This window comes from Chlorocebus sabaeus, chromosome 24, assembly GCF_047675955.1.
Source record: "Chlorocebus sabaeus isolate Y175 chromosome 24, mChlSab1.0.hap1, whole genome shotgun sequence".
NCBI lineage: Eukaryota > Metazoa > Chordata > Mammalia > Primates > Cercopithecidae > Chlorocebus > Chlorocebus sabaeus.
The window spans coordinates 38,043,124-38,056,291 of NC_132927.1; the positions used below are offsets into that span (position 1 = coordinate 38,043,124).

At 39.7% G+C, this 13,168-nt stretch overlaps 1 protein-coding gene across 2 annotated transcripts in view; it reads left to right on the plus strand.

Moving 5' to 3' along the window:
* The window catches only part of LOC119619036 (uncharacterized), an 85,465-nt gene extending 77,755 nt beyond the window's left edge, over positions 1-7,710 (plus strand). For both annotated transcript variants that reach the window (XR_012090984.1, XM_073011062.1), the window contains exons 2-3: positions 3,941-3,996; positions 6,627-7,710. Coding sequence is in view for 1 of the 2 variants with exons in the window: in XM_073011062.1 (XP_072867163.1) it covers positions 3,941-3,996; positions 6,627-6,783 (213 nt within the window). In the remaining variant the exon portion in view is untranslated. The remainder of the gene's footprint in view (positions 1-3,940; positions 3,997-6,626) is intronic.
* Positions 7,711-13,168: the final 5,458 nt, after the last annotated feature.

The window sequence follows — 13,168 nt, forward strand, 5'->3', positions numbered from 1 at the left end:
CTTGGCTGAGCCTTCAAACAGCATGTGACACGGTCCAAGAAGTGGTGCTACCCTAAACACTCATTAAATCTTTACAACATGGACAGGCAAGTTCAGATAGGTGCTGCAGTATCCCCTTTTACAGGTGAAAAGATTCAGATACTTTCCCTGTGTCAGGCCATAGGTTAGGATCAGAGCCAGGATTCTGCCTGGAACAGGTTGGCTGCTATACTGCTATTTTAGAGGTATTGTGATAATGCATGTGAAAGGACTTTGAAAAGTATAAAGAATTATTATTCTTACACAGGAGGTACACTCAATAGACGTATTTATGTACTGAAAATTGGAATGAGGGTGGAAGAAATAGTGAAATAACTGGTGATGATGACTGTTGATGATTGTAGGGTGGTCACCACCTGGCTTTGAGGAGTGGCACATGCTAGCTAAACAGGGCAGAGAAGCTAAACACAGTCTTACCATATGATTCAGCATTGGAACCTTTAGGTGTTTATGCAACTGATTTGAGACATATATCCACACAAAACCCTGCAAACAAATATTTATAGCAGCTGTATTCATAATGACCAAAAACTGGGAGCAACTAAGATATCCTTCAATAGGTGAATGGATAAATAAACTGTGGTACAGCCAGTTGATGGGATATTATTTGATGATAAAAATAAATGAGCTGTCGAATCACAAAAAGACATGGATGAATCTTAAATGCATAGTTTCGAGTGGAACAACCCAATCTGAAAGGCTACATACTGTATGTTTACAATTATATCATATTCTGGAAAAGGCAAAACTATGGGGACAGTAAAAAAAAAAAAATGCATTGATTTCCAGGGGCTCAGGGAGAGGGGAGGAAGGATTAAATAGGTTAAGCAGGAGAAATTTCTTAGAGTGGTAAAACTGTCTATGTAATACTGTAGTTATGGATATATGACACTGTATATATCAAAACCCATGGAACTTTATAGAACAAAGAGTAAACATTAGTGTATGCACATTTTCAAGATCATTTAGAAGGTCAAGGGTCCTAGAATGGACTGCAGTGACAAAACAATCTAACTGTATTAAAAATCTGTAAAGCAGCTTCACTGAAGGAGGTGGGAGGAAAAGATGCTGACCTAAGTGATTTTGGAAATGAGAGGAGTCTGTAAGACTAAAGGCAAAAGAAAATGTCCATAAAACTGTACTTAATAAAGTTGTTTCCCATAAGGTTTCAAGTTAATGGTTCTAATACTGCTCTGCACTTTTACCGAATTAGCAATTAAGTAAATGCATGGCAGATGGTGGGAGCCAGATTTCTCATGGAGTTCACAGATAAGCAATGGGAATAGGCTGGGTTGGGACATGTGGTAATGAATTAGAGTTGGGGCTATCAGTATGAATTCACTCATGTTTAGCTTAACATAGATACCTATGGTTACATATAGAAATATTTACAGATATTTGTACATATATACAGAGCTTAGTATACATATTTCCTTGTTGTGTCAGCTAAGAGAGCCTAGAAAGCAATGACACCCCAGTAGCAAGGAGAACTTCTAGTGCCCAGATTTTGGCTTTAATACTGTTCTCCAGTAAAAGAAACTAGAGCTCCTTGGAGAAACTGCTGATTCTAAGATTGAGTTAGCATATATACAAGTTGGCCCTGGAGCATCTTGTAGTGCCATAAAGTAAGTGTCTAACACACACACTCACACACACACACACACACACACACACACACACACACACAAAATGACAGGAGGATCTCAAAGGGATAGAGGGGCCAACTTCAACAAGAGCTCCTCATGGCCAAATCTGAAACAATTTGAACCACAAAATAATGCAGTATTAAACTATAACTGAAAGTATAAAATAACTATGAGTTCACACTATTATAAATGAATAATTGAATAAATAAATCAAGGAAAATGACAAATCTCCCATGCAGAAGAATTCCAAATAATTTCTGTAGATATTCTACACTCAAAGAGGTAGAACATAACCCCCTACTCCTTTGATGTGGGCTGTATGTAGTGACTTCCTTCCAAAGGGTGCAGCATAGACATGGTTTAACTTTACAGTGAAGAACATGACAAATTACCTGAGCCGAGCAATCAAGATCAATATCAACAGTAATAAGTCATGTTGATGGAATGTACCCATGATACAATGCAACAAAAAGCCTCTTTATCTTTGTGGTTTTCTACCCAAAAACCCATAATCCAGTCTAATCTTGCAAAAAAAAAAAAAAAAAATCAAATAAATACCAATTAAGGAGCAATCTACAAAATATTTGATGAGTATTCCTCAAAAACAAGGTAAATCTGAAAAATCATCACAGCCAAGAGGAGCCTAAGGAGACACAACAACTAATGTAATATGGTATCCTGGATGAGATTCTGAAATAGAAGGACATTAGGGGCCGGGTGCAGTGGCTCATGCCTGTAATCCCAGCACTTTGGGAGGTCAAGACAGGTGGATCACCAGAGGTCAGCCTAGTCAGTTCGAGACCAGCCTAGTCAACAGGGTGAAACCCCATCTCTACTAAAAATTAAAAAATTGGCTGGGCATGGTGGCGGGCACCTGTAATCCCAGCTACTCGGGAGGCTGAGGCAGGAGAATCGCTTGAACCCGGGAGGCAGAGGTTGCAGGGAGCCAAGATCACACCACTGCACTCCAACCTGGGTGACAAGAACAAAACTCTGTTTCAAAAAAAAATAAAGAAGGACATTAGATAAATACCAAGGAAATCTGAATAAAGTATCGACTTGTTAATAATATACAGGTAGTGATTCACTAATTATAACAAATGTACTATACAAATATAAGTTGTTAATAATAGGAGAAACTGGATATGGAGTACAGGAACTCTCTTTACTATCTTTATAATTTTTTGCAAGTCCAAACTGTTCTAAAAAATAAAGTGTATATATATATCCTTTTAGTATATATAAATACACTATAGAGAAGATTTTGGTTTTACCTAGATTACATCACTGAAAGATGTTTTGATGTGGGAATAAAAGATATAATCAGACACAGTCCTGTAAAAATCAATTCATCTCCTTGGTGATGATTTTAATCACATATGCTCCTTTTGGATGGACATAGCTATAAGGAAAGAAATTTTTTTTAATGCAGAAGTATATTAAATTTATTCGTTAAATAAACAATGAACATCTCCAGATAGCGACAAATGGCAAGGAATTACATCCAGCTATAATTTAACCAGCCCTCCTTAGGATTGCTACTATTAGAGTTCAATGGTGGTATAAACCATCTCTAGAGTATGCTTTTTCTTTTTTTTTTTTTTTTCGGTGTTGTCAGATTTATTATTTTCTTTTTTTTTTAATTTTAATTTTAATTTTTTTATTATTATACTTTAAGTTCTAGGATACATGTGCATAACGTGCAGGTTTGTTACATATGTATACTTGTGCCATGTTGGCGTGCTGCACCCATCAACTCGTCAGCACCCATCACCTCGTCATTTACATCAGGTATAACTCCCAATGCAATCCCTCCCCCCTCCCCCCCCATGATAGGCCCCTGTGTATGATGTTCCCCTTCCCGAGTCCAGGTGATCTCATTGTTCAGTTCCCACCTATGAGTGAGAACATGCGGTGTTTGGTTTTCTGTTCTTGCGATAGTTTGCTGAGAATGCTAGGTATATACCCAAAGGATTATAAATCATGCTGCTATAAAGACACATGCACACGTATGTTTATTGCGGCACTATTCACAATAGCAAAGACTTGGAATCAACCCAAATGTCCATCAGTGACAGATTGGATTAAGAAAATGTGGCACATATACACCATGGAATACTATGCAGCCATAAAAAAGGATGAGTTTGTGTCCTTTGTAGGGACATGGATGCAGCTGGAGTATGCTTTTTCTATAGATGGTTTATTAAATGACTTGCAATGAAATCGAACACAGGACTCTTCTTTAACCCCTTCAGGAACCTGATGAAACGCCTGGTCTAACAGAAGGAGGCAGAGAAAGTTATGAAGAGGGGTATGTGAGCTTCTGTGCTACTTATTCTTGGTCCTGCAATATGGTCAGTGAAGCACCCTGAGCGCTCACCCTTTCCCAGTGCTATAAAGCAAATTGGATGGATGAGTGTGATTTGGAGGAGAAGGAAACTGCAGTTATCACTGCTTTACCTTGACCTCTGCCTGGAGACAAGGCTGAGAGGGTGACTACAAAATTAGAGTGACAACTAACATATGCTGGATACATATCCTGGGCCCGGATGATGCCAGGTATTTTACAGTGGGTCACTCCTCACAACAACCCTATGAGCAGCAGTCTCTTCCTTAAGATTTTGAGGGGGCCCAGTAATCACTACCCCCTTCACTCCCTTCATTCTCAAAAAATTAAGATATAAGACAAAGGAGTAACAGATGAAGATATTATAATATCACTCCTATTACTGATAAAGTCTCTCTTACAGTGCTGGTGGGAGTATAAATCGATATATCCATTTTGGAAAACTAAATCTGAACATATGCATTCTCTATGCCCCAGCAATTCCACTCACAGAAATATACCCAATAAAATGTGTACGCAATATACCCAATAAAATGTTGCTCACCAAACGACATGTACTAGAATGCTCATAGGAGCACTATTTGTAAAACTGGAAAATACCCATGTGCCCAGCAGCAGTAGAAGGGATCAATAAATCTTGGTATACTCACACAATAGATGATTATATAGCAATAAGAGTGATCAAACCGTCACTACAGGCAACAATATAGATGAATATGACAAATGTAACATACAGGCAAAGAAACCAGATGCAGAAGAGCATGAACTGTATGATTTCATTTATGCAAAGTACAAAAGTAGGAAAATGAATTGGGTTTTAGAAGTCAGTTCACGATAGTTGTTGCCCTTGGGTGGGGACAGTGATTGAGAGGGAGCAGGCAGGAGACTTTGGGGACTAGCAATATTATTTTTCTTGAAATGAGTACTAGTTACTTGGGTGTGTTTGATTGTGGAAATTATAGAGCAATACACAAGCAGTAAGCATCTTTACCATATATATAGTACTTCAATTAAAAAAATTTAAAAATCCTCTCTTGATCCCATCTTCCCATCCAACTACCACTATCTCTCCTCTTCCCTGTAAAGCAAATGTTTTTGAATGGAGTGTCTTTGCTTGCTGTGTCCAATGTCTGCATTCTCTCTTGAATCCAGTCCAGCAAACCTTTTGCCCTAGATTCTAAAAAGCTGGTCTTATAAAGATCAGTGATGACTTGCATATGGCTAAACCCAATGGTCAGCTTGCCTCATTGGACTTACCAGCAGCATTCCATACAGACTATCACTGTCTGCATATTCTCTTGGTTTCTGTACGCACTATCCATCACTAGGTGAACTCACAGAGCCTCATGGCTTTAAATGCCATGCCTGTACAGATGACTGTCTCATTTATATTTTCAGCCCAAATCTCTCCTTGGCACATCAGATTTGTGCATTCAATTGCCCACTCAACATCTCAAACATAATATATTCCAAACAGATGTCCTGATATCCTCCAAACCTGCCCTTCCCACATTCTCCTCCTTCTTATTAAGCTTCTCACATCTACTCCGTCTTTCCAGTTGTGTAGCACCCAAACCTTGGAATAACTTTGAACTCCTCTTTTTTTTTTCTCATACAATGCATCTAATCCATTAACCAGACCTGTTGATTCTACCTTCAAAATATATCCAGAATTTACCCACTTCTTGCTGGTTAGATTGCCACCATCCTGGTCCAATCCACCTTTCTCTCTTGCCTGGGTTATCTCAATAGCCTTCTAGATGCTTCTTCCCTGCCCCTCACCGCCCTGCCCCTTGCCTCTGCCCTTGCTGCCCCACAATCTATTTCCTACAAAGAGTGATCCCAGTAAACAATAATCCAAATTATGTCATTTGTCTGCTCCAAACCCTTGTAATATTTTCCATCTCACTCAGAAGAAATGGCAATTCCAGGCTGTGAACTTTAAGACTCTGTGTGATCTGACTTCACATTGGCTTTCAAACCTCATCTTGCACACTTCTTCCCCGGTGTGCTCTGCTTTTGCCGCACTGGGATTTTTATGGGTCCCTGGACACTCCGGGCATTTCCCTTGGCTCAGGGCATTTGCATTGGCTGTTTCTGCTCACTGGAGTTCTCTTGCCCTGCTATACACATGGTTTTCTCTCTCACTTCCGTCAGGTCTTTCTTTACTCAAATGACATATTTTTTAAAAGAGGATTTATATCTAAAATTTTATACACACATCTCTGTATCCCCCTTCCCGGCATTCTTTGTTTTCTCCTTGGCCCTTATCAGAGTCATGTGTGTATTTGTTCATGTATTTATTGACTGAGCGAGTGATTTTTTTCTCTCCCAGTAAGCTGCAAACTCTGTGAAGACAGGGATACTTTTCCCATCTTTGCCCCCTCATGCTGCAAGCCCAAGATACAATTAGAACACATCCAATTCACTGTCCATCTACCTGTGGCATTTCAACCATGACCACAAACCAAATCACTCTCCCCGTATCACATTCCCTGAGAGACTTTGTTTCTCCCACAGCAAAGATTTGTTTATTTTTCTGATTCAATCAAATGTACCACTAGTTTCTGCAGGATTATTTGTACCTCTTTCAGGATCCTGAAGAATTTGCTCCTGGGCCGTGAAGATGGGAAGCTGAGTCAGAGTGCAGTTCTTCACCCAATCCCACAGCCACACATGCCTGCTCACTCACGGGATCTTCCCACTCTCCTTGGGAAGGCTTCCGAGCTGCTTCCTCAGGATGTCCTGTGATCGCAGCCTGACCTGTCAAAGCCATGCGAATGCCATCTGTTCAGTTATATAACTTGAGATCTGGGAAGGATTCTCAACGTAGGATTTGCTGCCCAAATCGAATCATTTTCAGAAAGGAGATTAAACATTCTTTGCTGGGAAAAGGAGAAATAACCAGACAAATCATCATTTCCCTGAGTATAAAGAAACCTTTGTCCAAAATACACAAATGAAAATGACAAATTTGCTTCACTAATATTTGCTTGCATTAAAAATATACACAGGACTATGGATCAATATCTTAAGTGCAAAATAAATTCTTAATTGGGAACATGGAATTATTAATTTAACAATCTTAATTTTGTTTAGATCATTAGCCTGCAGTATAATGCCCCAAGCAGAATTTGGGGTGAGGGGCTTGGTGGGGGAAGAGGAAGTGCTCATTACTACAGACTTGACAAGATTATTAACACTACAGAATGATTTTTCTTTCATGGGAGGGGAAGATATCTGGACCACCAGCAGTCAGACAGAAACCCTGACTTGTGATTTTAACATTACCTTCTGTGACCCATGGTCACCTTGTATGACCAAAGAAAACCATTTATGAAATAGCTGCCTGGAGTTAAGGATTTAAATGGTAACTTTGTAGACTAGGTTTTCTCTCGTCATCTAATTTACTCGCCTTAACGCTTGTTTCTTTGCCCTTATTCTTACTAGCCCTCGAGTATAATATCCTGAGAATTTATGTTGAACAGCACTAATTTTTTCACATGGAGCTAGCACATGTTTATGACTAGTACAAGTTTATGACTACAAAAAACAGAGATTTTGTCATCTTAAACTGAATTTACTGGGAATAAAATCAGTCAATACAGAAAAGTATAACAAAGGAAATAAAAATCACCACAACTCCTACTACCCGAAGATTATATGGTTAAGGTGTTTCATATATTCTTCTGTAATTTTTACACACATATGTTTTTAAATAAAAATTAACCCTACCTATAAACCGAACAATATTATTTAACTAACAAGAGAAGAATACATTGTATTTTTGGTTGGCTATATAACAAAGAGAATCCAGCCATTCAGAAAAAAACAGGGTAAGACAAGGAAGGAAGCCAAATAGATGGACTGCAATGGAAGTTCACCCAGAATGAATGAATGAATGAGGAGCTATTTTACTGACTGTGGTCAGTCAGGGAATACCTATTAGAAAAAGCAGCATTTGGCCGGGTGCAGTGGCTCAAGCCTGTAATCCCAGCATTTTGGGAGGCTGAGGCGGGCAGATCACCTGAGGTCAGGAGTTTGAGACTAGCCTGGCCAACATGGTGAAACCCCGTCTCTACTAAAAATACAAAAATTAGCCAGGTATGGTGGCAGGCACCTGTAATCCCAGCTACTCCAGAGGCTGAGGCAGGAGAATTGCTTGAACCCAGGAGGCAGAAGTTGCAGTGAGCTGAGATTGCACCATTGCACTCCAGCCTGGTCGACAGAGCCAGACTCCGCCTCAAAAAAAAAAAAAAAAGAAAGAAAAAAAAGAAAAGGAAAAACAGCCTTTGAGTAGAGGCCAGTGAACGATGGAACTCTGTAAGGATCTGGGGAAAACTTATCTATTCGGTTGGAGGGAACCACAAGTGTGAAGGTACTGAGACAGGAGTGAACTCAGTGAATTGGTGGAACAGAACAGCTTGGAGGCCCCGGGAGCTAACACAGGATGAAGCAATGGAGAACGGCAGGAGGGGACATGGCAGAGGCAGGTTTTTCCTTTTCCAGTTTTCTTCAGTTCTTTTGATTGCCTCAGGAGAAAAGTCTTAGTTTGATGTTAGCACATATTTAACACTTCTGGTGTTCACTACTCTATTTTTCAACAAAAAGATAGCAGATTTTGGGATCACAGCCTTCTGAGATGATGGCATTTAACTAAAATATAATAACATTGGTTTTTATTTTCTTTATTTTCACAATTACTGTCTTTTCTTTCTTGATATAGTGTCTCACTCTGTTGCCCAGGCTGAGTGCAGTGGCGCTATCACAACTCACTACAGTTTCTAACTCCTGGACTCAGGAGGTGGGATCCTCCCCTGTCAGTCACTCAAGTAGCTAGGACTGTAGGCATACAGCACCACATCCGGCTAATTCTTTGTTTTTTTGTAGAGATGGGGTCTGGCTGTGTTGCCCAGGCTGGTCTCATACTTCTGGGCTCAAGTGATCCTCCCACCTTGGCTTCCCAAAGTGCTGTTGTTACAGACATGATCCACCACAATCAGCACACAATTACTATCTGTTTATAGCGAGTGATGCTGGTTTCCTATTTACAGGAGTGATAAAGTCTTTTTTAAAACAAATGTATTTAAGTTTCATATTAAATCATCTTAAAGAAAAATATGACATAAGAAATGTAAAAAAGTGGTACATGAGCAGAAGTGGCAAAAATCCTAAAAGTAATTGGCAAATGACTTAAGTTTGGGGAACACAGTTCTAATCCATCCCACCTATACCTGGACACCCTAAAGACGAATCCAAACCTATTAGAGACTTATTCCTGCTTTCTAAGATGATCACAACCTAGTTAATCTAGTTATAAATTAATCTGGATCACTAGTCAGTGATACTCCCGCCCTCAAGTAAAATGGCTGCTTTTTGAGAGCTTTAATTCGGATTCTGTTTAGAAGAAATAACAGGTATCATGGTTAGTACAAGGATTGGTCAGAGAGCTATATCTTGCCTGTTAACCACATAGATTCTGGCAATGATTTCCCATTTATATCATCTAAGTGGTTTTACTGGTTGTTCCCCTAGTTGTTTCTCTTTTTTTTGTTTGTTTGTTTTTTTAGACAGAGTACCACTCTGTCACCCAGGCTGGAGTGCAATGGTGTGATTTTAGCTCACTGCAACCTCTGCCTCCTGGGTTTAAGCTATTCTCCTGCCTCAGCCTCCAGAGTAGCTGGGATTATAGGCACCCACCACCACATCTGGCTAATTTTTTGTATTTTTAGCAGAGACGGGGTTTTACCACGTTGGCCAGGCTGGTCTCAAACTTCTGACCTCAGGTAATCCACCCACCTCAGCCTCCCAAAGTGCTGGGATTACAGGCCTGAGCTACCATGCCCGGCCCTCAGTTGTTTCTTAATTTGCCTGCTAGTTTGTTTTTGATATGATACTAATCGAAATGGAGGTCCTTAAATGAACTTCTTTTATAAACAAAAACATTAGTTTTGGCAGTGATGGCTTACAAGAGTGTGTTCTATAATACCTACTTTGCAGATGCAATTTGAATTCTTCAATACTAAATATTTGGATTTTTTTTTCCTGAAATTCTTTCTAATGAGATTTTTGTGGATTTTTTTTTTTTTTTTTTTTTTTTTTTTTTTTTGAGACAGTGTCTCACTGTTGCCTACCCTGGAGTGCAGTGGCACAATCATGGCTCTCTGCAGCCTCAAGTTCCTGGGCTCAAGTGATCCTCTTGCCTCAGCCTCCCACCTCAGCCTCCTCCCTCAGCCTCCTGAGTAGCTGGGACTACAGGTAAGTGCCACCACCCAGGTAATCTTTTATTTTTTGTAGAGACAAAGTCTCACTATGTTACCCAGGCTGGTCTCAAACTCCTGAACTCAAGCAATTCTCCCATCTTGGCCTTCCAAAGTTCTAATGAGATTTAAGCAAGGAGATGGATGGAAGTTGCTTTGTATTACTGATGTTCTCAGAAAAAGAGAAAATCGAATCTGAGCACAGCTGTTGCAAGTACAGGTGCAGACTGATTACTAGCAAGTTAGATGGCCCAACACCATATCCATCTAAATGTAAATATTTTGCTTCTTTTTCAGTGACTTGTAGAAGAGTGATTCTGGAAAATACTGCCCGTACATTCAAATGGGAGAAAGCCTCCCTTGTACCAAATTTGCAATCATTAGAAAACTGTTGATATAATCTTAACAATCAGAAGGGAAGTTGGTTACTCATTTAAATTACTGGTAAGATTTTTGTAAGCCCTGTGACAAAACACATGAAGTGATGAAAAATTCTTCCCCCGCAGAAAGAAAAGAAAAAGCCCTGGAGGACCCAGGTCTAGTCTCAACTCTGTCAACTACTCCAGTACCTATTAACCTTGAAGAGCTACTTAGTTTCTGCAGGCTCAGTTTTTTCAACTCTAGAATGAGAGGAATACATTAGACTCCCTTTGGGATAAAAATGCAGTGTTTTGGCCTGGTACGGTGGCTTACGAATCTGTAATCCCAGCACTTTGCGAGGCTGAGGCAGGTGAATTACTTGAGGCCAGATGTTGGAGACCAGCCTGGCCAACATGGTGAAACCCCATCTCCACTAAAAATACAAAAATTAGCTGGGCATGGTGGTGCACGACTGTAATCCCATCTACTTTGGAGGCTGAGGCAGCAGAATCACTTGAACCCAGGAGGTAGAGGTTGCAGTAAGCTGAGATCGCACCACTGCACTGCAGCTTGGGGGACAGAGCAAAACTCTGTCTCAAAACAAAACAAAACAAAACAAAAATGCAGTGTTTTCACAAAATAGCATCAACAGCAAAAATTACCAAAGTTAATAAATTGGTGCTACATAAATAGGATATCTGCATTAAAAATGTAAAGGATTTTCTGAATGACCAAGCAATTAAATTATAGAAAACTATAAGCACAAATACACTTGTTAGAAAAAGTGTAATAATAGGAAAGTGCTAAATTACATTTGGACGTTGAAAAGCCATGAAATGATTCAGGCAGACAAAAAAATATATATGAAATAAGAAGCACACAACAGTTGTGATGTAGCCATAGGCCTGCCCAACTTGTTGGACCAAAGAAGGAAAAAAATTACTATACAATAAATGATTTATCTTTTCCATTCCTAAAATATGCACAACTGTCTGGATCATTGTGATATGAATATAATGCCAGGTTATCACAAATGGGATCAATGCATAGCTGTTAGAAGGGAGTTGTGAAATCGCCAGCTCTGAGCTCTTCTTCTGGAAGGGTGGAGAGAGAACAACAGCCAGTTTATGAAACTATTAGGAAGTATTTATAGGTCCATGCTTATATCATTTCATAATAACTTACGTGTTATTGTCAGCTTGTACATTGTGTGATCTAAGAATAATTTCCAAATTAAAATATTGTAATTGTTCCCATTAAGTTTATCCTGACAGATCTTCTTTTTTTGGGGGGGTGGGTGGGGGACAAGATCTTGATCTGTCACCCAGATGCAGTGGTGGCACAATCAGGGCTCATTGCAGACTCAATATCCTGGACTCAAGCCATCCTCCCCCCTCAGCCTCATGAGTAGCTGGGACTATAGGCATGTGCCACCACACCTAGCTAATTTTTTTTTTTTTCTTTTTTTGAGATAAGATCTTATTACGTTGCCCAGGCTGGTCTTGAACTCCTAGGCTCAAGTGACCCTCCTGCCTTACCCTCCCAAAGTGCTGGGATTACAGGTGTGAGCCGCCATGTATCCTGACAAATCTTTCTTTTTACTACTCCTTTAAGTGGGACCTGTCTTTGACCCAATACTCTGAACCAATATGTTCACCTGAGAAAGAGAAAAAAAACTGTGTTACAAATAAAGCAAAACTGTAACAAGAAGCCTTGGTCACATTTGTTGAAGACTAGCATAATGCTGGCTAGTCTGGCCAGATGTCTGAGAATGGATTAAATGGCTTTCTGCAGTTCTTTTTAGGATCAAGATGTTATAAAAAGCTTTAGTATTTGATACATTTTAAGAGAGAAAAGGCTGTGTTTACTTATTTTTAAATGCTATGTGTCTTTGTACTTAGGTGAATACGTGTGAGTATATTTTAAATTAAATTCCTTCCAACTATTTCAACTATTTTTACAGACATCATTTACTGAGAGGACAAATGGGTAATATAAAAAAAACTGCCATGGGTGGAGGTGAAATGTTGTAACTTACAGGCAATAATTTATCTTTCTACTAGCATATCAGGATATGGTGATGACTATACTTGTTGCTCAAATTATTTCCTAGTAACAACCTCAAAGGAAACCATGTTGAATCTGAAATCATCTTGCATTTGAAAGCCTGTTTGGCCTTCTTACAGATCACATTTTCAAAGAGGTCAGAAGTCAATGTATATGGAGAATTTCAGACACTGTACCATCTACCACAGGGATTACACTCAGAGGCCTAAACATGTCACAGGAAAAGTTGTTAGACTGTTTAAAGAAAATCAGCGGCCAGGCATGGTGGCTCATGCCTGTAATCCCAGAACTTCCAGAGGCCAAGGCAGGCGAATCACTTGAGGTCAGACGTTCGACACCAGCCTGGCCAACATGGTGAAACCCAGTCTCTACTAAAAATCCAAAAATAAGCTGGGCATGGTGGTGGCACATGCCTGTAATCCCAGCTACTCAGGAGACTGAGGCAGGAG